The following is a 26,598-nucleotide window of genomic DNA, read 5'->3' as shown; positions in this document are numbered from 1 at the left end:
ATTAAAAATATATAGAGAATTTTATGAAAATGTTTGGCTTGCTGCTGCTTTTTGCTGGGGATAGTAGATGCAGGTTTCCCGCTCTCTCCAGCTTTCAGGTGCGGTTTGAGATTCATGAAACACTTTTTATTTTGACCTCCTGGATTCTGAATGTTACCAACAAGGAGATCCCTGCAGTAAAATACAGAAAAAGACATATTTGCTTCAGTTGAAATGAGTACATTTTTCATCACACAAGTAATTTTATGATTACTGGTTAAAACTGTCATGAGTAAAAACAACAGCTTGCTGTTTTTTTCCCCTTTCTTTTGTTGACATTGCTGTGCATGCTGTAAAATAGGAAGTGTAAATGTATCACTTGAGAAGTGCTTGTGTTCAGAAGTGTTTACCAAAGTGGAGGCAGAACTGCATCATCCTGACGTGCGAAAGCTTCAGACAAATTTGCACGGGGGAAATATTACACATTTGAAAGTGGTTGTTAAACACGAATGTGGGTTTCCTATTTCAAAATAGAGCCATAAACCTGCTCGGAAGATAGAGACCCGCCCCTCTGCTGTCAGCCAATCAGAGGAGAGTGCTACCTAACTCCGTCCAATCATAGCACAGGGGCTCTTCTCCCCGACAGAGCTCGACCCATTACTCGAACATGGCGGCTGTGTTACGGGAAAGGCACCGAGCCACACTGGATATCCGAGAGAAAAAACAACATTAGAGAGGGCGAGGATACAATCAGACAGTGGGACACAGGGAATGGTAAGATCTTATAAAAAAATATTGTATACAGGCAGGCGGAGCTGTTTGAAAGCGAATGATGCAACAGCACAATTCGTAGCACCTCTTAGCATCTGGGTTTGACATCGAGTGAAGGGGTCGTCTGTCATCCAGACAACTAACGTCAAACGCCAAACTCCAAACTGCCAGTTTCTTTCACCGGTTGCCCGCAGCGTCACTTATCTGCTAGAACACGGTTCACGATGTTTTCTTATTTTTAAGGCTCTTTCCCATATCATATCAACGTGTTAGCTACCTTTGAGAAGCGCCTCTTGCATTATCACAGGCTTGACGTTAATACCGTTTGTGGGCGGTATAGCGACTATGAACGAACTCTAATTGCGGTTAAAAGTTCAGATTAAGTGCGTCTTGGTGGATGAAACTGCAAAGAGTAGGGGCTCCTAACGAATGATATAGTGGGGTCACATGGTATTTACTTTACTGTAGATAAGCAGTGACACATCACTTGCTTTTTGAATGGTGTTTTGGAACACGGCTAAAGCGTGTCTAGCTAGCGAGGTACAGTAGCTAGCCGCCGTATGAGGTAGGTAGGTAGGTAGGTACTTTATTCATCCCGCAGGAAATTCACATTTTCTTCAGCAGTATCCACAGATTACAGATTAAGTAAATAAAAAAAATAGAAATAAAGAATAAGATCTAAGTATAACAGCATAAGAATAACCTAACAACAGAACAACAGAATAACCTAAGTACAACCCAGTGTGCAAAAAGCAATGTGCAACAAAAAAAAACAGAAAAAAACCGTGTGCATGGGTGTATAAAATGTGCATAGAGGTAGGTCAATGTGCAAATTTAGAAGAAATATACAGTATACACATGATAAATAGCAGTAAGCAATATAAACACTATGAACAAGGATTATAAAAAGATAGGAATATGAACAGTTTCAACAGAAGTATTAACAGTTAAACAGCAACTCTGTATATGTAATTGAGTGCAATTTAGTTACGTTACGTGTCCCGAAGTTACTTATTTAAAATTCACGCGAAATGGCTTGTGGCATATGTTAGTGGTCATTATGTGTGTCAGTTGAGATCCCTGATAGGAGAAGGGAGAACGTGTTGAATTTCCCTGAGGTAGGCCGGCTATTTATTATGCATTTATTTGTCCCCTTGGGGAAATTTGATTTGCAGCAGAGAAATTCTCATGACATTACATAAAACAACAATTGAACACATCCACAGTCATTCAAGCACACCAGCTATACATAAGGAAAAGGAAAAATAATGTTTGTAAACACAAGTATCCTCAAATTAATGTCAGCTTGTTGAGGAGTTTACATTAATATTAATATTAGTGTTAGCATTTGTTGTTAGGTTTGGTTTGGTCGGCCACACTTACCAGAGAGACTGATGAGTCCAGGCAAAAGGGACGGGATCAGCACTCCAGCCAAGAAACTACAGCTCCAGTTAAGAGTGGATTTAGTTTGGGACTGACAGTAGAGGGCCACATAGATAGCTTTTGTTGGCACATGATGATGGTTGTGAGCTATGATTCCTATAATTGCACACACTCTGCAGTCCTTCATTAAAGCAAGGTGTGGCTACACCTCGCAATATTACCTGTAGGCTGTTTTGATTTCACTTCCATAATCTACACATGACATTTTCTCCACTTCCACTGTGCACCGTATGCAGTTAGATTTTTTTTTTTCCTCTCTGGATAATCATATTTAGTTGTCAGCGTACCCCCTCACCCTTGTGTCTGCCTGCCTCTTCCCTGTTTGGCTGAGCATTGTCAACTCTTTGCCAATGGAGACTGCTGACTCTGGAGTTCAGTGGGTTTTTTGTGCTAGAGGAAGCTGCTTATGTTGTCAGAGTGAGTGAGGCTGGTGTCAGTAGATTCAGGGCCTTCGTCCCCTTTTCAATAGAGCTATTATGCTAACATCTGGGGGCTGTAGTGCAATGCTATTTATAATGATGGAATGCAAGGTACTTCTTATAAGTAGCTCAAACTGGTTTGGTGACAGTAAAACCTCCTGGACTAGGATGATATCTCTTTAACACCCAACACCTTAACTGACATTGCTTGCAGTGCAGGGTGTTTGTTTGTCATCCAGTTGGACTTCCATAATAATCCATACCTGTTTGATTCATCCACAGATCCCTAAATGAATGTAATGAGGAGGACACTTATGCTGTGGCGAGGCCTAAACTGCAGTTAATCCTCCAAACAAAGCCCCAAACATCCCTGGTTCACTCTGCTGGCCACTGCAGGTGTGGGTGTGCCTCCTGTCAGACTGGCAGAGGAGGCGGGGAGGGAGGTGTTGCCGGGTGGAGGACTGAGGCCGCACCCGTCTGCCTTCTTTGTCTTCTTCCGTTCTCAAGCTGCAGCTTCCAGAGGCAGCCGGCTGAGAAGGATCACCCAAGAGCCTCAGGTGTGCGGTGGCAGGCATTGGATACTGCAGAGTGGCATTGACAGGGCTCTGCCCAGCGTCATCGGCCAGCTGAGGAGCGGAGTATGTTGAGTGGTAACCATGGAGCCGCAGGATAAGAAGCAGGTGAGTCTGGTTGCCTAGCGCCCCTCAGCATCTGCTTGTGCTGCATATTGGTCCCTGAGGTGGGGAGGTGTTTATGGGACAGATAGCGCCCCTGGGACTTTGAGGAGAATGCTTAGCTAGGCAGTAGAATGTGCCAGCATAGGCTCATGCTGTTACAGTGATTTTTATGTGTCTCCAGTAGTGATGTGTCGATTGGCTCTGACGTTATCTGAATCTGCATGCAGGCATAAATTATCCACCTGCCAGCCACCCTGAATGAATTATTTTCTCAGATTTAGAGACCCATACCTGTATGGATGTTTCACACAACCTCTATATGTCCCTGGAGGCTGTGTTGCTTTTTAAATTACATTGAGCAGCACAAGCTTTCCAGGTGATTTCTGTATGTTATTGATGTTTGAGTGTTAAGCGATTTACTTTAAAGCTTTGAATGGCTGCTCTCAGTAATTGTAAGCTTTTCCTTGCATAGATCAGTGTCACTGTGGCAAATACCGTGGCATATTTAAGCAGCAAATCTAAAACCTGTAGCTACAAACTTGTCAGGACAAAGGAAACTCTCCAGGGGAAACAGAATTAAACTTTTAGCTTATGAAACATTTTATTTAGATTGCTCGTAGAGCTCAGGATTTATCAGGAGGATGGCTGCTTTACTTAAAACAATTTCACTGTATGTATGGACTGTGTGTGCATGTGTGTTTGAGACCTTTCCGTATGTGCAGAAGAACACGGAACATTAATTACCATTAGCTCCTGACTGATTCAGTTGGCATGTCTTGAGATTTCAGTAATCAGCGAAGTTACACCGTTGTGCCTCATGAGTAAATACACACAGCCTTTTTCTCAATTCAGGGGAGATGCAGGTATCATGGATCACTTTAACTATTCATTAAACTCAAAAAATATTTTTTCACCCATCTGCTATTAATCAGAATGTTAATTTTTTTATGACCCGAACTGCCAGATATGTGCATTATCTGCGGTGCATGTGGATGTTACTGCAATCTATACAGCACTAGTTTCCAGTAAATGGTGATGTATTACATAATCTTTGGAGAAAGTCTTTGTAATAGCAGATGGGTAGGCAAAAAGCATAATGTGACGTGGATTGAGATGCTAAAGGGGAAGTTGAAATTCACTTCACAGAAGTGTCAGCTATAGTTGACCAGAAGTTGTTTTTTTTTTTTTAAATAGCAAAACCATTTTTGGTACTATGAAGACCTTTTTTAGAAAGGACTCTTATAGCACCATACTCAAATGGCTTTGCCTTATTTTTTATTCTTTTTTCAACTATCAGAGAGTTCTTTGAGCCGTTACGGTATCATATAGAATTGGTAGTTGCTACCATAACCAAACAACTATTGAAGCTTCTTCTCTGGCTGCTTTCTCTGCATCACATTCTCCCACATTCATTTTCTCACATAAGCTCTCACCATGACTGTGTAGGCCTGGGCATTTCAGATTACTCATCTGAAGGGTCAATAGATTAAACCTCTTTAGTTAAACATGGATGTGTAGGAGAGGCATTTCACAATGGAGCGCTGCTGGGTCAACAACACTCGTAGGACTGGAAAAATGGCTGACTGACCTGTTGCTCAACAGGTTCAAAGACAAGCTCTTTCTTCCTCTCCTATCACAGTTTTTCCACCTATGTGCTGCTTTCTATTATGCAATCATTAACTCATATCAGTGCTGGCAGTAGTGTGTAGCAGGTCCTCCTTCACAAGGAGGCATGAATGTCCTAGAAGTTGTAGAGGTAGAGTAGACGCTTCTTTTTCCACATTTCAAATTTTTACCCAATAGCTACAAGTAATTCAGTGAGCAGTATATAGTTCAAAAACACACTCTTTTTGGGTATTGTGTGTAATGACCATACTATATGTAAATCTGTGATTGCATGTTAAATTTCATAGTGACGCTGCTAAGTGTATCAAAAGCCTTAGTTGCAAAGGACTGATATTGTTGAGGCAAGTCCATTTGCACTGATTGCAGAGATTGTTTTTGATTTTAGTCCTGTGCAACTGTGTCATTTCTGTGATTTGTAAAGGGATTTTCAGCACAAAACACCCCAGACCTGATTGCTCAGAGCTAAGATAGTGTATCTCAGTCCTCTCTGCAGTCAGGTTTCTGCATTTCTGCAACAGGGTTTTATATTCTGTATTTATGCAGGATTGTGTAATGGGACTTTTGTTCGTGAGGACTGTGCAGCAAGCTTTTATTGTGTATGGGTGAGTGTCCAGTATTTTTTTTCCATGCTTTTGAGAGTTGTGCTGATGCACTTGCAGTTTTTCTAATTTTTCATGTATGATTGTGTCTGTATTGGTATGGATTTCATCTAAGTTTGTATATGTGTACATGTTGCCTGTGGCAGCTAGCAATCACATTTGCCTTTTTTCGACCAAAACTGTTCTGTTTCTTGAGCCAGTTCCATTTGGGGGTTCTTGAAACCGAGGTACTAACCAGTGAAGCAGGCATGTTTGCACCAGTTTGGAGTGGAACCATTGTGTCATGATCTCTGGCCACTGCCTCCAGCATAACTGTGGCTGAATTCAGCCCCAGTCTGTTGGTTTGCTGCACTATGACCCAGAATGGCGTCAAGGAGTTTTTAATACCCCTGATATTATCCTGTCCAGCGCCACTTATTCTGGGTCTTTTTTGGAGTCCTGGGTCCTAACAGACGCACCCTTCACCAGCTTTGTAGCAATTTTGAATATGATTTACTTAGTCTAGTATTCCTATCCATCCAGACTGCTGCATGCTTTTTGATTTCTCCCTTGTTTTCACCTTTCCCTGTAGAATAAGACATGCCCACTGTTGTTTTTGTCATAGCTCCCATTTCAGGTCCCACTATTTTTTTGGTTCCATCTGGGAACCAACTTTTCAGGTTCTGAGCCAATTTATTTTTGGTCAGAATGCTCAGAATGGTTCAAAATGAGGTTCACAAATTGTAATGGAGCCAATTCCTTGTTGGTGGCAAAGGCCTAAGTGAATCAAAGCAAAAGCTCCACTTGTGGATGATAAAGTATATCTTGGCCAGATTTTTGATAATAGTAATGTCATGCAAATCAAGATATCAAAAATTTTACATTTTTGGTGAACAATATATGTAAATTTCTTCTTATTTTCCAGGGACATCATTTCTGTCTTCATTGTGTCATGAATTATGGAGAACAATTGAAGTGACAAATTGTAAAATCTTGCCCATTATATAATTGTATCCTTGGTACTGGTGATGTCAGTGAATTTCATTATCCTGTGCGAGTGCATTTCATGAAACCACAGAAGTAGAGGGATAATTCATTAATTACATTAGATTCCCATGTAATTCTTAATCCCATGTGACCATAGCGGGAAGAGCTTGAATGACATTTGATGGGTCATTTTGCAAGTTGTCTCCTCAGCACCAGCACATTTATTTCCCGGCATGTGGGTACATGATTTTGGCTGAGAGACGCTGCTCTGAGTGCAGTGGAGGTTAAAGTGCTGGGACTGGTTGGAAACAGGCGGAAACAGATTCGTAAGGGCACCTGTTCTTCATTTCTTGCTTCGTCTTGCTGTCTGTCTTGCTTTTGATGGTTCTGTCTCTGTCTCTCGTGTTTAGTTGTGTCAGTTTGCTCTCTGTCCCCTCTTTGTGCATCCCTACATCATTGCAAAATATGCTTTGCTGGCTAGAGTGGAACAAAGCCCAAATTGGGGTTATACAGGCCAGGTTGGCAACGTTCCTCTTGTCAAAAGAGCCTCTTTCTCTCCCCCTCACTGTCTGGCCCTATTTTTCTCTTTCAGCCCCCCTCCTCTCTCTCTGCAGTCGAGGCTTTGTTGCTTAGTTGCCTAGCCAGACGCTGAACTGAACTGAACTGAGCAAGGTTTGGTCCGAGCCAGAGAGGCAGGCAGACTTTGTGTTTTTGAATGGGAGTCCAGCTGGCAGCCTGCACTGATGCTGGGCTTGGCTGGCTGGGCTCTGCTGTCTGCAGCCCAGTGAAGAGAGAAATTTGGGTGAGGTTTTTGCAGCATCACTGACTCTTTCCTGGCTGTGGAAATGAGCAGGCTGTTTCTCCTGCAATGACTTAGTTAAAATTTGCCTCTTTTTTTTTTGAGAATTAGTTTTCCGGAATATAACTATTCTCGTCACGCATCGTGGCTGCTGTTTAGACGTTGTCCTTGCAGCTCCGGCAGCGGTAATACAGAATTGACAGCAAAAGAGCAGGGCCGTCATGGTGTTGAAGATGAGAGAAGGGATCTGTCTCAGGAAAAAGAGGACTGTAAGTTGACCATCTTAGTGTTCTGTCTCTTGTCTGATTAATGCTGTATCTGTCAGTCTGTTGCGGATTAAAGCTCTCCTCCGAGTAGGGGGATATATAAATGTAACAAGGCTGTTTAGTGCCTGTGTGGGCAGGAGACAATGTCTGCCATGTAAAGTTCAGACAAGTCTTTAGTACCAATAGTCTTGATTGCATATTTTGTGTAATAAGCATGAGGCATGCTTGCCTGTGTTTTGCCGGTGAGTATCTGAGGTTAATCGAGGTCCTTGTTGGTTAGTGGGCGTCCTCTGCTACACTAACGCTGCTTAGGTTTCTTGTGTCTCAGTGTGTTTATGTCTGTCTTGAGGATTTTGTTGAGGCTTTGTTACTCTGGGGAAGTGAGTAGATATTTATAGCCAAGCTGAGTGGGATGCAGAGCTTGAAAGCTGAGCCTTGTGTGTATGTGTGTGTATATGTGCTCATAACTGTGTACGTCTTTCAGTGTGTGTATACACAGACCCTTGCAGACACACACATCCTCACGCTGACATGGGAGTGTGGGAAAAGGTTGCTTTCCCACTAACATATGATACGGCTCTGTAGCTTTCCCTTTCTCTTGCGAACACATTGATTTCCTCTTTGCTCAGCTAATTCCGTATATGGTCAATAGCCTGCAATTCAGCATCAGTATTTACTAGTCATGCAACAGTGTAATTTTCACCTGGAATTGACTTAAATCAACAGCTGTTCATAGTCAGAGTATGACTTAACCTTCTAACAATGTTTGTTGTCATCATTCTTTCATGGGTGTGACTAGAATGTGCATGTAATGACCTAAGTTGAACTGTGAACTGTCATTATTCAGTGGTGTTTGTTTCTGTTAGGGCTGTTTACTGTTTATTGTCTATTGCAGTTCCACACTAAATAATGTCAAAACACTGGCATGTCATAACAGCTCATTTAAAATGTCTGCATCATGTATCAGCATCTTCACTACTATCAACTACAGCAACTTGTACAGTAAATAATCCGGATCCGGATTCATTAAATCTAAAAACAGTATTCTCAAGTGCCTTTTTTCTCTTAATTTTAGTATTTAGAAAAGAAGAAAATAATATTCACAAAAACAGTTTTCATGTATTTTCACTAGTTTCTTGTGTTTCTTTCTAAGAAAAAAACAACGAATAAATGGTATTCTTGAAATGAAAATTCTCCAATTTGGTCTTGAATTCTTTTCTTAGCTTTAAGACAGTCCTTCACCTGTCTTAAAATTTCTACAATTAATAGGTAAGCCTCTACTTTTAGTCAAATTGGTTGTAAGTCTTCATAGGTTTTCTTACACCTAACATTAATTAAAGCATTATTTGGTATAGACCAAAGATGGATGGATTTAGTGATGTGATGTGATGGATTTGTAGGCTAATACATCAAATTAAGTTTTCTGCTACCTGAGAGACACCATTAATATTGATAAACATGCTTATGCCTATTTTAATGAATGAAAATTTAATTTGGTCTTCTAGCCTCAATGTTGGTATGGCTAAACTTTATTACCAATAATTAATGCAGGTCCTACTTTAAGAAGTTTTACGTGTATTTGTAAGAAATAACTTTAAAGAAACTGAGAATGTGTTGAGTGACTGCATGTAGGAACTTCTTAAAATTTCCTCTAATGTCATTTATTAAGATTTATCTTGACTTATCTTGATTTGTGAATCAGGCCCCAGGTTTTCACATCATTAGGAATGCTAATTGTGATGATGGCACCTGGAGAAATATTCAGGATTATTGTTTTACCCAAAATGGTTTCATTCGTTTGGTGGAATGAAACAGGCATGGCATGGCAGTATGAAAGCAGTGTGGAATCTGTCGTTGCAGGAGGAGGAGGCTGTGACTCTGGGCCTGTCCACCAGCCAGGCTCTGGGGAAGCTCAGGGACCAGCTCAGCAGCCTGCTGGAGCAGCACGAGAGGACTGCACGCAGACGGGTCTCTGCACAGGTACACACATATGCTCCTGTCAGTGTACATCCCCTCTAGGGATGCACCGATCCGACTTTTTCAGTTCCGATGCCAATGCTGGGGCCTTACGTATCGGTCGATACCAGATACTGATCCAATATCATTGTTGATTTAAGAAGCTACAAATCTCAACAGCAGCAGCGGCTCCCTTTGATCTGTTCAGCTACTGGAATTCATCGTGCTCCTTCGCGCGGTGTTTCTGGAGGTGCTGGATTAAATTTGGGGTATTATATCTGGCAGTGCTACCACCACCCCTGGCAACATTCATTTTACATACATTGCAAAAGCTAGTTGGCGTGCTAAGGGTGAAGTACCTCCTTATCGCAGACCCTCTCTTTCGCTCCATGTTGCTTGTGTTTGCAACTCAACTCAATTAACTCTCGCGGCATGCGGCACACGTGCCACACACGTGCCATATGACGTAGCCCGTGTCGCAAAGATTTAAAGGGGAAGGATCGGCTGCTTTTACAGATACCTGATCCAGGTTAAATGTTGATATTGACGCCGATATCTTATACTAATATCGGACCGGTGCATCCCTAATCCCCTCAGTACCTAAACCCAGTCTGTATTCATACAACACGCAACTAGTTTGCTAGTGCTGCTCCATGTAAGCCTCGTCCAAAACAGCTGAAGTGGCCAGGTCCTGCATCTTTAGAGTTCTAGGAAATTAGAATGAAGACCACGATATTACTACAGTAATAAATAAATTACTCCCTAATTCAAGTGCTCTGAAGCCAAAAGCATGTAGGCTCCAGAAGTCCAATATTTACTTTATCATCCATTCGATTTTCTTTGTTCACAAAGCTCTGGTTGAGTGACAGTGGTCTGGTGGAGGAGTTTCCATTTCTTGTTGTGCTCCTTGTAAACTTGTACGTCTGAGTTAGCAAGTTTTAAATATAAATCCTCATATATTCAAGTAGTTTTTGGTCAAAAATGGCAAAATTCACCCTGAAATGAAAGTAGCTTTTTCTTGGTAATTTATTTTGGACATCAAGTAGTACAGACGTATTTTGTGCTAGTGTAGCAGAACAAAGTGGAAAATATTCACCTGAGTTTTGTAATTGATATTTTAATAAGTACATATGCTAAAGGTTATTGTACATTCATGACACCTAAAAGCTAGGGTGACAATGACACATCCTCCTATCTACCTTATTAATCAGCCGTCTGAAAAACAGTGTTGGCATCAGTGATGTGGCGCTGGACTGGTTCATTTCCTATTTGTCTAATAGATCATTTTCTGTTATCCTTGGAGATGCTTCCTCCTCTTGTGCTCCTCTTGTTTCTGGTGTCCCCCAGGGGTCTATTCTGGGTCCTCTTTTATTCACTGTTTACATGTTACCCCTGGGGCAAATCCTGCATAGTTATGGTATTGATTTTCACTGCTACGCGGACGATACCCAGTTGTATGTCCCGTTAAAATCTGGTTCCTGGTTTGCACATTTTGTCCTGTCTGTCTGAAGTTAAAAATTGGATGTCAAAAAAAATTCTTAAGCTGAATGACTCCAAATCAGTAGTAATCATAATTACTCCTTCCGGCCCCAGTACTAGCAACATAAACAATCCCTCCTCCAGTCTGGGTGCCCTATCAAACAATGTTTGTACAGAGGCCTGTAACTTAGGAGTCATCTTTGATTCTGAATTGACTTTTGATGCTCAGGTGACTAAAGTAATGCAGTCCTCCTTTGCACACCTCCGACAACTCTAAAATCAGGTCATTCCTCTCTCCAGCAGATTTAGAAAAGGTCATCCATGCATTCATCACTTCCAGACTCAACTATTGCAGTGCACTTTATTCTGGTATAAGCAAGTGAAACATCCAAAGACTGCAACAGATGCAGAATGCTGCTGCCAGGCTTTTAACTCGTAGCAAGAAAACCGACCACATTACACCAGTCCTAGCTGCCCTTCACTTGTTGCCTTTGAGTTTTAGAATTGATTTTAAGGTTTTACTGCTTGTTTTTAACGCCTTGAACAGTCAGGCTCCTGCCTATATTAGTGAACTGTTCATTCCTTATGAGCCTGATCGCTGCCTGAGATCTTCCAGCAGGGCTCTACAAGCCGTTCCTAGGGCCCAGCTCATCACTAAAGGGGACCGAGCCTTTGCCGTCCAGGCCCCTAAGCTGTGGAACTCCCTGCCTGGAGATCTCAGGCTGGCAAACTCAGTGTCTTTTTTAAATCTCTTCTTAAGACTCATTTTTATCATATGGCTTTTGATTAACAAGTGGTATTATTGTAACTTGTATTATGTTTTTATTGTTGTATGGGATCCTTTAATTGCTTTAACCGTAAACCCAAATTTTAATCGTTGACTAACTGGTAGAATGCCTCCACTTTCGAGGATTTTCGTTGTCCTTGGATTCTAGTGAGGACGGTTGGTCCTCTTAGAGGTACAAGAACACGCACACACAAACCACTATGCACACACTGCGCTGATTCCATCTCCCAATTGTGGCACAGCTCCTGATCCAAAATAAGCGTCACATGTTCATGTCAAATGTGTTACATAACACTGTACATTGTTTTGCTGTTGTTGTTTTATCACAGGAGCAGTGGGTGAAGAGCTTCCTTTACCATGGCAACCGTCACTCCTGTCTCCATTGGCCGGGAGCTGCACTCACTCTTCTGGTGGTGCTGGGTCTTTTCTGTTGCCATGGCAGCCAGCCAAAGGGCAGGTGGGTGCCCTTTTTTTTTTAAACACAGAACTTAATCGTCCTGGCTTAGTTAGTAAGGACTTGCTGTGTATTTCTAATGTGAGGAGTGTAATTTTGTTCCAGTTGGCATTACCTCTTATATTTCTTTTTTTTTTTTTTATACATTGGCAAATTAAGGTGATATGGCCCTGTCCACATGTTGAAAATCACCCAATCTTTGATGATCTGAAGCTAGCAGTCATGCTACAATTGCTGCAAAATAAATTGTTGGTGAACTATTCCTAAACTCAGGAGGGATTTTAAATGTCCAATGCCTGATAGCAGCTACAAGCCAAGTGTTAGCAACATGGAGGTCTGCCTGTTTCTGTCATTCTTGCTCACCCACCCACAGACCAGTTCCCTCATCCACAGAACTTCAGTACTGATGAAAAATAATATGCAAGCTCAAGCAGAGAAGTGAGAAATTGCAAAAATCGCATTCGTGTCATTTTACACCAGATGTCATTGCTCTCTCTATACACCACGACAACCTTTCACCGCTTTTCTTCTCTCTATTGGACACTTTCCGGCAACTTTATTAATTAGGCTATCAGCTAGTCAGAACACCTACTGAAATCAGGTTATACTTTAAGTTTTTTGAACTGGGAAGTAGATAGCAGATGGATTCTTTTGACAAGCTAAAGGAATAGTTCCTTTAAAGACATTAGTTAAGGTTCAACAAAGGTAATAGTTATATTTGGTCAAATACTATATCCTTTAAAGGGTGAGTAATTTTCACTTGTCTGCCTCACATTTTGGATCTGTGCCCTCTGTTCCTGTCCACTTCTGACTCGTCTCTCCTCCACCACAGTTCTGGTATAGAGCTGGTGAATGCCGCAGCCCTCCTCCTCCTCCTCCTGCTGAACCTGCTGCTGGTCGGACGTCAGGAGAGGCTGAAGAGGAGGGAGATGGTCCGGCGCCTTAAGGGCATCATCACACAACTCAATGGTGAGTCAGGCTGGTCAGCTCAGCTGTTGAAATACAGCAGAATTGTGGCATTTGTACTTTTTATTTCAGGTGACATTACTGCCTCTCTGTATCACTCTCTAGCTTCTTCTAATTTGTTGTTGTTCCTTATGATTAAATCTCTGATGGAATATGGATTGGTCTGTTCATTTGTTTGTCTATTCTCATGCAATATCTCAGACTTCACTAACCGAATTTAATGAAACTTGGGTGAATGATGCACCTCAACACTATGTTCTTGCACTTTTAGAATTGCACAGATTAGCTCACAGGGTGTGCTGCATTGTTCATCTGTTCATCAGTCTGTCATAGTGTAGTCACAATACCAGAATTTTAACTTTTAGACCAAAAAGTCAGTGTTGATTGTAATCTAACAATGTCTGATATCGAAATACTATTGAAATGCATCACATCACAGTGTTGTGGTATTTCGAAAATTATGCAGTTTGGGTCTAGGGGGATGCTACAGTTACAGATGTGCAGTTATATATTTGTTGCTGATTGGCTCAGAGAGGAAGTACATTATTTGTGGGTGGTGACAAGTGTATGGTTGCAATATTCATTTTGCCTAAACTCACTCTCCATCCTCATTGTCTCCCTCCTCACTGCATCACTCCAGACTATCTGTCACGGTGTGTAGGTGAACCGGTGCAGTGGTCTCCATCTCTGTACCCTGACTTGTACACACCCTCGTCCCCCTCCTGGTCCCTCCACTGGACCTATCGCGACTCCCAGCTGGTCAACCTGCCTGTCAGTCTGCTTGTGGAGGGAGACATCATTGCCCTGAGACCTGGCCAGGAGGCATTTGCATCCCTCAGAGGCATTAAGGTTAGTCTGTGTTTGGATATACATGCTGCAAATAAGTAATTAGTTTCACACAGCCCACCAACACACAGCTGGTCAACAGCATCTGTTGTTTGGTTTGCATTTTTTGTATGTCCTTTTGGCTGCGTGTTTTCTTATTTTTTTTCCTTTGTTAACATTTCATCCGTTCTTGCCCAGGGAAGTATCCGTCTGTCTTTATCATGGAAGTATTACTTTGCAGCCTTCTGTTGCTCATTTCCAAGATCAAACAGATTCACCTTTTTTAAAATCTCTTTTCCTTGTCTCCTCCCATCTCCTAGTGAACACTACGGTTTGCAAGCTCCCCCATCTGGCGTTGAGTGTCATTAAACAGATCTCAAGACACTGATCTGATCCCCACCCCATTTACCCAAACAATTATTCAAAAAGTACCGCAGAGTACGCAACTTGGGGTATTCTAGGAGTACATTTGGGTAACTGAGCATGTTTGGGTACTTTTGGGTGATAAGTAGGACCCGTAAACTGACATTTGCTGTTTGATTTGATTTGATTTTTTTTTTTTTTTGCACATTTGTAGTATACTTCTGCCTTTACATCTAGGTCACAACAACCCACCCTGCTTGAAAACTCCACTCACACTGTAACCGGCTTCATCTGTTTCATCTGTTCAGGATGATGAGCACATTGTGTTGGAGCCAGGAGATTTGTTCCCCCCATTCTCCCCTCCTCCCTCCCCACGGGCCAATGAGAAGAGAGGTCCCCAGAACCCCCAGAAACACCGTCTCTTCAGAGTGGTCCGAACCCCAGTACTGGACACTGTCAGGTGGGGAAATTGGATATAATCTGTCCTTGTGGTTTTGAGCTGCCTTTCTAAATGTATTGCTTGAATTTTTCCAAATTGGTGAGTGTGACGCATTTTGAGTTCAATTATTGGGTTTCTCACTTCAGATTTTGTTGTTATGTAAGAGTTTGGTTTACTGATGTGGTTTACAATACACATGCACAATAATAACAGAACATTAATAACAGAACATTAATCTAACCCTAACCCCAACTATATAAGTGGATGTTTCGAGCCGTGTAAAAGTTTACTGTCCTTTCCTTCTTTGTTGTCTGTTTGTTTTAACAGGAACAGTTTGGAGCTGGCAATGTCTCGGCCAATCACAGCGCTGGATAATGAGAGGTTTACTGTACAGTCACTGATGGCCAAGCTAGCCTGTCCTATTGTGCTGGTGAGCCATTGCATAAAGAGTGTCTGAGATATTTGGCATTGTGTGTTCTTAAAACAGCCCAAAGGACAGCTCTTTGTCTTAGTAGCCGACCCCTTTATCTAAATGCACTGTGCTTGTGTGTGCTGAGCCTCATTGAGTGCATTTATGATCTCTGCCTTTAGGTTGCGTTCCTGCTGGTGAATACTGTCCGGTATTTCTGTGAAGCACCAAGTCTCACCCCGGCCCGTTACAACTTCTTTCAACTGCAGGTAACCATTCAAAACTATAAATCCACAAAGACTGGAGTCTCTGGAGAGTTTTGCTGTTCTCACCACGTTGTGTATTTGCTTATCAAATCATTAGAAATGAATGTTAATTGATACGTCTGGGCCAGCTTTTGGAATGGTACCGGACTGCTTCCTTGTGGCTCTGCTATAGCAAGCACATATTATGCTACGTATTGTACAGTTGTAATTTTTGATTTTGGACAGTGTATGTTGTCTGTCTTGAACTTTTATGTTTGTTAAGGATGTACTGCTAGCAGGAGCTGAAAAAGTCAGATGTCAACCCAAGGCCTTCAGTAGTCTTAAATAAAGTTAAATGAAGCATTGAACATCTTTAATTCAGGTCTTAAAAATGTTGGAACTAAAACTGTCTTAATTTGTCAAACAAATGTTTTTTTTTTTTTTAAATCTCAATGAAACTCCTTCATTAAATAAACATTTAAAGTAAACTAAGTAATTACAAATGAGATGACTGTCGGAAATTGTGTTTGCAGTTGATGGGCGTTCTGCCCATTTTGCCCTTGCTCTTTCCTGTCATGTGGGTGCTGGTGAATGCCTACGGAGAGGCCCGAGTCCTTGCTGAGTCCAGCCGGGCTTCACCCACGGGCCTGGTAAGACACACACACACACACACACACACACACACACACACACACACACACACACACACACAAAGAAGTTTGTGTTATGCACTGACAGGAGCTAAAAAATGCTATAGCTACTAACGCAGAGAGGACTCAAGCTTTTGTGTTCTGTGTTGTAACTAACATCTAAAGACACACGGATGCACACACACACACACACACACACACACACACTAGGGTGAGACTGTGTCATCCAGCTCTGATATGATGGAAGATTGATTTATCACTCATTTCTAGTGTAATTTATCAGTAGTACTACTGTCTGTGGGAGGCCCTGAATTGATTCTAGTGAGATATTTTGATCACATTTCACATGCGTTTGTATGAATGTCATTACAGTTTGTTAGTGGAGATTTAAAGTGTCCCATTACAAGCTAAACAGTTTTTTGTGCCTTGATGAACATACATTTTTTGATGAAATTTGTGGAATTTTACTGAATATGGGCAGAAATGATAGCCAGCTTCACTCCACAATTGGTTTTGGGATTCAAAAGGTCATTCTGCCCTATCAGCCAAAACACACTGACACACATACACACACGCCCCCACACACACCAGGGTTGGAAATTAACTTTTTTTTTCTCTACCTGCCACCGTGGCTAGTGGATTCCAAAATCTACCAGCCACTTAATTTTTTTTTTTTTTTTTTACCAGCCATTTTCTTGTTTTAAAAAAATAATAAAATGAGATCACAATATTCAAGCAATAGGCTGTTCTTAAGGAAAATACTGCTATTCTCCCCCTCTCATATGCACACCTTGTGCAGACACGCACGCACACACACACTCTCTCTCTCTGAGCTAAATCCTTATGTAGAGTCCAGTGCCAGACTCATTATTCAGTCAGTGTTGTGTAATGTCACAAATCCCTCTGTCATGCTACCACTTTTATTTACCTGCCACCATGGCCTGGTAGGTTGAGCAAATTCACCCACCCCTACACAAAATCACCAGGATGTGGCTGGTGCTAATTTCCAACCCTGACACACACACACAGACACAGAGGAGATGCAGTAAGGTCCTCCCTCTGTGTTTTAACTAGCCTCTTCTCTTGCCCCAGCTTGCTAAGTTCTCTGAGGATACTCTAAGCAGCTACACCGAAGTGGTTTCCTCCCAGGTATAACCTCTTGCTGTCTCGCTGCCCCTGCTCCCTACTTCGCTTGCTTGACCCCTCCACCCCGCCTGTCTTCACTTGCTCGCTGTCCTCGCCCCTGCAACCCCCTCTGTGGAACCCCGCACACAGCTCTCACTATCACACCATGCTTTTATTTCTTCACTATGGAAATCGTCATGGACGTCTTCTGATTCACATCACCTCTCCAATTCTCCATCCATTTGCCACCCGTTGCGTGTTTTTATTTTAGTATAAGCACATTACTTTTTTTTTTTTCAATATTTTCTTCATCTTGCACGACAAGTTATTTTTGTTTCCTTTGGCTCTTTGGTTATGGTCACTTCTTCATCTCTGGATTATCAGTCAACACGTCTTGACCGAGCACCTCTGGATGTAAGTTTATCCTCGAATGACTCCAGTCATATTTGTCATTTTTTTTTTGGCAGTCTGTCCTTGTATTTTTTTTGCACCTTTAACCCCTGGATACTACTTCCTGTTCCCACGACTCACGCAGTCTCTGACCAAACCCAGTCTTTGACCCTTCCATTGTTGGCTGGTCTGTAGTAATCAGAGAAAATCCAAATCAAATCCACAATCAGCAGTATATTACCACTGATCTGTTTTTCTAAGTGTGTATTTGTCTTTGGCTGTGGCATTGCCACACATGAATAAACAGGAAGTGGTAGAGTTTTCACCTTATTTTCCATGACACGAAGGAAGGGGCCATCTATGTTCATTTTGTCTTGAAACTTCCAAAGGGACAGTTATTTTACTGTTTTAGACATGTCAGGGCCGCCCTTTTTGAAGCTAGCCATGATAAAAGTAGAGGTGCAGTCACTTCAGCCCTGGCACGGTTAGATTCAGAAGAAGACATTGGAAAAAATACATGTATAACAGGCGTCTGTGTGTTTAAAAGTGTGGGCATGAATACAGTAATAAAATGTGATGAAGCAAGATGTTTGTGTGGGCAAAGCTAAAGCAAAACCTGTCCTGAACATGATGGTGCCGGTTTCTGAGGGTCGTGTTGTCAGAAGCTGAAGTCATATTGCTTCAACCTTGGCATAATTCAATTTAGCAGAAAACAGTAAACAATTTGGATGTATTACATGTCTATAGTCGTTTAAAAATGTGGACACACAGACAGAAATGAAGAGCCATTTAAAGCAAGTTTCTGCTGGAAACATAGATTTCTAGTTTCTAGGTGTCGATAACTTGGTTTACTAGCTTGCTAGCCAAGTAGCTGACTGGAATTTCTAAGTCAAAGGTGGAAAAAACAAACTTAAAAGTGGGTGTGATGGAATAAGGCGAAGAGGGAAGAGGTGATCTGAGAAGGGCTTTCACTTAAATCTGTGCTTGACCTTCCACCTCTACTTGTCTGCCTACACTGCATGACTGGAAATCAGCCCCACTTGGCCCTATGCCAGTAATTCTCTAGGTTTTCCTGTCCTGGTGTCCTGTCCTTATCTCCTTGGGATTTAACGTGAAATGTTTGTGATTTTGGCACAGGAATTAACACTCGCGTCAAATGCGTGTAGAATTGGTCCTCGATCCATTGCTTATGTTCACCTGCCACTCTAAAACAGTAACTTTTTGATGCAGAATCACAACATCTCTGCTTTGTTTTTTGCCTGTTATAAGACGTTGTCCCTGGCAACAGTCCACTCTCTGTGACTGTAAGCAAACCAAATCAAACCGACTCCTGATTGGCTGCCTGTTGCACCGCTCTGCACAAACCGGTAGCACCCAAACTTCTGTTTCTCTGCTATCAGGATGGTTAACTTGCCTGATGTTAGTCATTAGCATTATTGCCATGTGGTGAGTCACGTCATAATGAATTGTTAACTTGATTAGAGAGGCACAATATATTGTTGGCTGACATTATCCTCCAGTAATTGAGAAAATTAAATTATTGTTATTGTTCCGATAATGGAATTTCAGTTAGTAATTAGATCTGATGATGCGGAGCCTTTGCTTACAATAGTGGCGTTTCCTCTGTGACTCATTGTTCTGCTACATTTTAGTCATTAATGGGAAAAAACATTCAACACTGTCAGAAGTATTCATGTTTCTTTTAATTCTTTAATATGTATCTGTTTGACTGTCTTTCATTAGATATTGCTACGTTAAACAAACACTACATGTTGGGTGTTGTAGAGTGCAACATGTTTAATATGGGGCTCTCCACATAATTTTCTCTTCAATTTAAATGAATTCCATCACTGCCTGTTAACACCTGAAGAGAGAACAGGAAAAACATTGGATGGAGAATGGTGGTAAAAATTGCCCTGCTTTTGTTTACCTACAGTTTGTTTACAGAAATTGTATTGACATTTGACATCTAAAAAGGTTATTCTGGTCAGTCTGAAAAGTTAGCCTTCATTATCATCATCACATTTTTGCAAATGCAAGAGTCATGTTATCGGTTATCATACGTGTAGGCTGCAACAAACAGTTAATTATTGGTTATCATCATTATTTTCCCTGAAACTCCACATTGGTGCCTCCGTAAACTTGATCCATTGTTTAAATATGTTTTCAATTCTGAAAACTTGATTCAAATTCTATATAAAATAGCATTCACTTTGCCAGCTATTGGCAAGGAGACCAAAAAGTACATTTCGGACACTGCTTGCATTATAACAAGAGGACTAGGAAGCTGCTGTGACTCCATCAGGACCGCATCCTCATGACTGAACCAGCCATCCCGGATTCCACCCAAAACAAGAATCAAGAAGTGCATGGATGTGTTCGGACCATTTACAAATGCTGCTTATTTCTTTCGGCTTCAGCTTTGCGTTGTAGCTTAGAACCTTTGTCTTTTTCTTACATTTTCAGCCCGTTCACCAAACCAATATAGGCACGTGTTTGTTTTAGAGCTGGTTTAGGCTTTTCAGGCTTAGTTTTTCACTCCATTTCCTCTTCTTTGCTACTGAAAACTAGCTTTCCAAATTCTCATTTTAGTAGCTTTAAGCGCTTTAGTTAAAAGGATGCTTGTGCACTCTGTAATTTATTTTTAATCACCTGCATTGATTGAAATGTGTGCCCCTCTTCTACCATGTGGTAGAGACGAATAGTGTGACACTGTGTGTGTGTGTGTGTGTGTGTGTGTGTGTGTGTGTGTGTGTGTGTGTGTGTGTGTGTGTGTGTGTGTGTGTGTGTGTGTGTGTGTGTGTGTGTGTGTGTGTGTGTGTGTGTGTGTGTGTGTGTGTGTGTGTGTGTGCAGGAGATGCTGCGCTGTGTGTGGAGACACCTGGTGGGCGTCCTGAAGGGAGAATCTCAGACACTTTGCTACACTTCCAGCCTTTTACACAATCTGGGATCTGTTACTGTAAGTACTGTGTGTGTGTGTGTGTGTGTGTGTGTGTGTGTGTGTGTGTGTGGAAGTGCACACACTGGTATGGGCGTTGATTTCACTAGTTTGCATGTTTCCTACACATCATGTGTTCCGTCACTTCTGTTCCGGACATATAGCTCTAGTTATAGTTAACAGATTTACATATTGTAATGTTTTAAAATTCTCAGAATCAAACAGGAATAAATTGGAAGAGAATACTTGATGCATGAGTTTACATCTAAATCTGTTGTGTGTGTGTTGTGTGTGTAGGTGCTTTGCTGTGTGGATAAGCAGGGCATCCTGTCGTGGCCCAACCCCAGTCCGGAGACGGTGCTGTTCTTCAGCGGACGGGTTGAACCACCTCATGACAGCCAGGATGACCTCCGAGACGACCTGTCAGTCAACTCCTATGGCCGATTGGAGACTGACGATGACAGGGATGAGGTAGGGGTGTAAGTGTGTGTGTGTGCGTGTTTGCTGGCTCAGAAAACCTTTTTGTTGTCTTTTTGTCATCAGTTAATTATTCTGTCTGATTCAGTTTCTCCTCACTACAAACTTTTTGTTGTTGTAAAGCATTCCTGGCTGCCTACATACGTGAGTGACATGTAGTTAGACCTCATAGTGCAGCTGCATCATGATGTTCAGTTCAGTGTTGTCTCTGTGGTTGAACTTCCTCATAATTGTAGCCATTTGCCTTATTTTAGTCACAGTTTTTTCACATTTGTGGTGTGTACAGTTGTTGTTTATATATACATACATATATAGTAGTTAACGGTAATAATTAGGTATATTCACACAAGCACTAGTTCCTCCTTTTTTGTGACAAAACCGCCACTTCCAGCATTTTGTGCTGATTTTGAAAAAAGGGTCTTGTTTCCATAACAACCAGCAGTGGCAACAACTACATACAGGACTTGGATACAGCACGCCAACACTTAGCTGATAGACCCTCAACACAGTCAGTGTTCTCCATACTGTTGCATTAAAACATGCATTCAGTAATCTGTGACTTAATCACACTCAAATTGTAACTGGCAGGTCTCTGCTTCAGCTTTACGTTCGCCTGCAATTGGCAGAAATATTTGGTGGCGGGAGAGTCTTTAAATTCCAGTGCATGGTGAGTTACAGACTGGAAGTGTCACACACTGGACAAGAAGTCATTAGTATCGACTGGCGATGTGAATAACAGATATTTTGAGAACTGGCCATCCAATGTCATTATCTGGTTGAAGACCGGATATCCATTTTTCATTTGTTTGTTTTGTTTTGGTTTTACATTCATGCCTCACACAATCTGCCCGTTTCACATCATTTCTAATTCTATATACTAGGCTACATTCCTGACGGTAGCTAGCTCTTCTCTTAGCACACATGAGCAGTCCTTGTCCTTTTTGTGGTGCAATATGTTAATATTAATAACAAGTTATTAAATCTACTTCTCAGATTGCCATGATAATTGGTAAACGCGTGCATACTCTCAAAAGGAGCCCTCAGGCCAAACATGTGACTTCTATGGAACACATATCTATGCAGCATTAAATAAAATTTAATGGATGCAGTGCCATGTAATTTTCTGAGCATACTCATGCTTCCCAGCAAACAAAACTTTTGGTGTCACCATCACCTTTCCTTTAGCGCCACCATTGGGCCAAACTGTTAAATTTGTTACTTCAAAACATTTTGGGTGGAGTGCTGTGAAATTTGGAAAAAATGCTCACATGAGAGGCTGAGTCCAAAATGTACAAAACCCATCTTCCACTAGTTGCATTCCTCTGACATGTACCAAGCCAGCAGGGCACCAGTGGCAGAGGGCCTATGCTAGTTTATCGTCACCCTCTCCATTTTCATGCCATCTCCTCTTGCAAAAATTTTGTCTAAGTCTTGTGCCCCCCCCCCCCCCCCCCCAACCCCCCCCCCCCCCACCTCCCCCTGTAGAAACAATGACACAAGCCTACTTTGCACCAATTTGAATTCAGCAGTTCTGGTGATGCAAAATGGTGGATCAACTCCTGATTGGCTGTGCCTGCTGTCCCTCAGGTCCAGGAGGCAGAGGCTCTGCTCTGTCTGGGAACGGAGTCATCAGTCATTCTGGGGGAGGGGCCCGAGCCAAGCGAGACCTCACACGACACGGCTCGCTCCTCTGACACACTCCGGCCCCGGCTCTCCTGCCAGCACGCACACACTCGCACCAAACACCACTCCGGATCCAACGTCAGCTTCAGCCACGACACCGAGGGAGGAGATGATGACCAGGCACAGGTAATCACAGCGTTCTTACCTAGATTTGGAAAATCCAGGAAAATTAGAGCAAATGCATGTTTGTCATCTCCAGGTCTTATGAGTCACATAATTCTATCTGCTGCCCTTATGCTTTAATTAAAAATGAGATCTGCAATGTATGTCCTTTCTGTGTGAATTACAAAACTGCTCACAAAGGTTTGCAAAAGTATGTTGCCTGCAAATGTAAGTACACAGTGAGTCCATCTGACTTTGGTTTTTCATTCCCAGGACCTAGTGCTGGGCTGTCAGGAGGCTGAGGCCGAAGACTTTGTGTGCGACTACCACCTGGAGATGCTGAGCTTGTCGCAGGACCAGCAGAACCCCGTCAGCATCCAGTTCGACGACCTGTCCTGGCAGTGCCACCTGCCCTCCCTCAAGCCGCTGGGCCTCAACATCATGCTCAATCTGTGCAACGCCAGCGTCACCCAGCAGCTCTGCCGCTTCTCCGACCATCTGTCCAACCTGGCGCTCCAGGAGAGCCATGGCACTGTGCTGCCTGTTTACGTACCGTGGGGGCTGTGCGAGCTGTCCAGGCTCATAGGTCAGCATGGGACAGTGGGAAGACAGCAGGGCTCTTAAAGAGTGTGTTTAAGAGTGTTTTAAGAGTGTTTATTTTAAAATCCAGCTCAGTTTACCCTAACGTGGCTTTTGAGCAAAGCAGTCAGTCTGGAACTACAGTCTTGTAGTCACTGAAGCACATTTTCATTTATTCCTTTAACACATATTGCACAGTGCCTCGTGTTTTTGGTGATGTCACCCTCTCATAGCTTTCGCAACTGACAAAAAACAAACAAAACATAGTTGCCGGTGAGAACCATGCATACTCAGCCATCGAATTTTGTGCTTATTTCTTATTTTATTGTTAGTTTTTATTGTCTAGTCCAAAGGGTCCTCACCATTTTCAAAAGAAAAACACACTTGATTTAAGAAAATCATTTTTATAAAACAGTTGCATTGGTAACAAGTGCAATCATCCCAATTGGGTGTTGGTTTATCTCTTATATAAAGAAAATAATATTTTAAGAGTCAGTATTGGGTAGTGACAATAAAAAAAATATTACATGTGCTTTGTTTGTTTGTGTGTCAGGATTCACCCCCGGCGCCAGGGAGCTGTTCAAACAGGAGAACCACTTGGCTCTTTACCAGCTGCCGTCTGGAGAAAAAGCCAAGGAGTCAGCCTCCCGCCGCCTGCATCACTTCAACAAACGCCAGCCTCCCATCTCCCACCTCATCTCCCTGTTTGTACGAGACTCCTCCTCAAGTGAGTTCACATGCTTGTCTCTCTCTCACAACCTGCCTACTTCAGCTTGTTTTACTTTGCTGTTTTGTTCTGCTTCACCTTTTTTACAATCACAAGTTCATGTAAGGGAAGTGGAGCGAGACACTTTCCAACACGTGCTGTTAAACTTCCATCAGTGTACAGAAAGTCATTTTGTCATGTTTCTTTTTCACAGAGCGGTATTTATTTGTACAACAGAAACTGTAAACCTCACCTTAACTGTTTCCCCCACTGTAGACTTTTTGTAGTAAATGAAATTCATATGTAATCACACTGTGGGGGACAGTAGTTCCAGGTCTGTTTTACTGCTGCCATATTTTGTGATACACACACGTGATGATAATGCAACACATTTCTAGCATTTTACATTACCCGCCCCCCCCCCCGCCCCCCTTTTTTTCCTCCACTGTTTCTCTATCCGTCCTACAGTGTAAGGCAGAGTAAATTGAAGAGTTTGTTTTTCAGTAATAGAATTCACTCAGTCTGCTCCATGCCTTGACTCCCTGCCCTCTGCTGCCTCTGCTGTAGATAACGTCCAGATGCTGTCACATGGTTCAGCTGATCTCATCCTGGAGGCCTGCACTGACTTCTGGGATGGTGCTGATATCTACCCCCTGTCGGGCTCAGACAGGTATCAAGAAGACTGATCATTGTGTCAAATTACGACAGGTCTCAGTATACTTCAATTTAACAGTATGATCAAACAGCAGTGATCAAAACATTATATTCTAAAGATATAAACTACTCCGGTGTACATAGTGTAGGGTCAGTGTTTTGATCATTTCTATCAAGCTCTCACTCTCAGCTGTTTGAAAGACAAAACAATCGATGCATCCCTAGTTTAGATATGCATCACTTGCAGCACTTTTTCAGAATTTTTCCTCCTACATTTTGACTGTTTGGGCAGTGTTTCTGCTCGCAGAACAAGCAGAATGATGCAGTTTTACCACAGCACTGAATAGTCAAATGCAATGGTTTAAAGTAGAGTTATACAGGTGTATGTTTCCTGCTATACTTTCACCAGCACCTTACATTTTACCCTTTAACTCCTTTTACTCTTTCCTTTCCCCTCCTACAGAAAGAAGGTTCTAGACTTTTACCAGCGTGCCTGTTTGTCAGGCTACTGCTCAGCTTTTGCCTACAAGCCCATGCAGGTGTCACTGTCCTGCCAGCTGAATGGGAAGTGTGTGGAGCTGGCCCCGGGTCCCAGCCTCTTCTCCGGGGTGGAGCTGCCCTCCACCACCCCCATCAAGCACAGCTCCCGCAGGAATAGCTGGAGCTCCGACGGTACATGGGAGGGAGGCATAGTTAAGGGTAAAAGAGAGAGGGATCTGCACAGAAAAGGGTAGCATTTTGGAATGTGCTTCAGTGGAAAAGTGATGGATAACCGTCTCCAAATCCAACCCTCTTTTTCTCCCTCTCTCTCTCTCTGTCCCTTCCAACATCTTTACTGTCATCTCTCCAGAGGGTATCGGTGAGGGTGTTGAGCGTGAGGATTGCGTCCAGGCCCTGAGCGGTCAGATCTTCATGGGTATGGTGTCGTCCCAGTACCAGGCCAGGCTGGACACCGTCCGGCTCATTGACGCCCTGGTCACTGCCTGCATCCGCTTTGTTTACTTTTCTATGGAGGATGAGCTCCGCAGCAAGGTCAATATACTTATGAACCGCTGCATCATGTACAGTGTGCAACACAATACATGAGAATTAACCTGAATATGAAAATACACTGAAAATACGAGATACATGAAATATAAATTGAAAAAAATCTAAAAAGGTTTTATGCATCAAATAACATCTTAAGTGTTGTCTTTGCAGGTTTTTGCAGAGAAGATGGGTTTAGAGACAGGCTGGAACTGTCACATCTCTCTGACTCCGAATGGAGATGGTCCCTGTGATGGAGCTCCGTCCAGTCCCAGTCAGGGCTCCTTGCATGAAGACTTGAACCAAGGTACCATACCTGCCTTTTTACATTTTAAAATAGAGCTTTTAATGGGTTCCTGTGTGTTCTGGGGATAGACTGCCTGACTTTTGGGCTGATGATCACTGCAATAGTCCGTTTTCACAGTAGCTGTTTTGACATGAAAGAGCAGGGTAAACACATTACTAATACAATCAATGAAGGTTCTGTTACATTTAGGTCTAGCAGAGCCTTGTGTATCCTGGCTCACCAGAAAGACTCCAGTACACTTGAAATGAACAGAACTTAAATTAATGTCATTACATGCTATTTCATGTCAGAATGGATGCTGTGAGAAAGGTCTGATTGGTCATTTAGCACTGATTTTCAACACTGGTTGCACTTTGGATTTTCCATAATGACTTTGTAGTGTATGTTATTTCAGAACTTGAATTTCACTCACATCCAACTGGTTATAAAGTACACTATATTACCAAAAGTATTCGCTCACCCATTCAAATGATCAGAATCAGGTGTCCTAATC

At 42.3% G+C, this 26,598-nt stretch overlaps 1 protein-coding gene across 2 annotated transcripts in view; it reads left to right on the top strand.

The window, feature by feature from the left end:
* The first annotated feature begins 639 nt into the window (after positions 1 to 639).
* The window catches only part of tmem94 (transmembrane protein 94), a 36,436-nt gene continuing 10,477 nt past the window's right edge, over positions 640 to 26,598 (top strand). The window contains exons 1-20 of one of the 2 annotated variants that reach the window (XM_030077713.1): positions 640 to 753; positions 2,895 to 3,292; positions 9,406 to 9,525; positions 12,097 to 12,224; positions 13,054 to 13,190; positions 13,828 to 14,036; positions 14,684 to 14,835; positions 15,142 to 15,244; positions 15,406 to 15,492; positions 16,002 to 16,118; positions 17,211 to 17,267; positions 20,488 to 20,592; positions 20,869 to 21,042; positions 22,636 to 22,857; positions 23,107 to 23,419; positions 23,966 to 24,139; positions 24,686 to 24,788; positions 25,236 to 25,444; positions 25,623 to 25,804; positions 25,973 to 26,105. In XM_030077713.1, the coding sequence (XP_029933573.1) occupies positions 3,269 to 3,292; positions 9,406 to 9,525; positions 12,097 to 12,224; positions 13,054 to 13,190; positions 13,828 to 14,036; positions 14,684 to 14,835; positions 15,142 to 15,244; positions 15,406 to 15,492; positions 16,002 to 16,118; positions 17,211 to 17,267; positions 20,488 to 20,592; positions 20,869 to 21,042; positions 22,636 to 22,857; positions 23,107 to 23,419; positions 23,966 to 24,139; positions 24,686 to 24,788; positions 25,236 to 25,444; positions 25,623 to 25,804; positions 25,973 to 26,105 (2,749 nt within the window). In that variant the 5' untranslated portion in view covers positions 640 to 753; positions 2,895 to 3,268. The remainder of the gene's footprint in view (positions 754 to 2,894; positions 3,293 to 9,405; positions 9,526 to 12,096; positions 12,225 to 13,053; positions 13,191 to 13,827; positions 14,037 to 14,683; positions 14,836 to 15,141; positions 15,245 to 15,405; positions 15,493 to 16,001; positions 16,119 to 17,210; positions 17,268 to 20,487; positions 20,593 to 20,868; positions 21,043 to 22,635; positions 22,858 to 23,106; positions 23,420 to 23,965; positions 24,140 to 24,685; positions 24,789 to 25,235; positions 25,445 to 25,622; positions 25,805 to 25,972; positions 26,106 to 26,598) is intronic. The other variant, XM_030077714.1, reaches the window with a different exon arrangement.

Source organism: Myripristis murdjan, chromosome 19 (assembly GCF_902150065.1).
Source record: "Myripristis murdjan chromosome 19, fMyrMur1.1, whole genome shotgun sequence".
NCBI classification, from domain to species: domain Eukaryota; kingdom Metazoa; phylum Chordata; class Actinopteri; order Holocentriformes; family Holocentridae; genus Myripristis; species Myripristis murdjan.
Note: the sequence above shows the minus strand (reverse complement) of the source record. Positions and strands in the feature narration are given on the sequence as shown.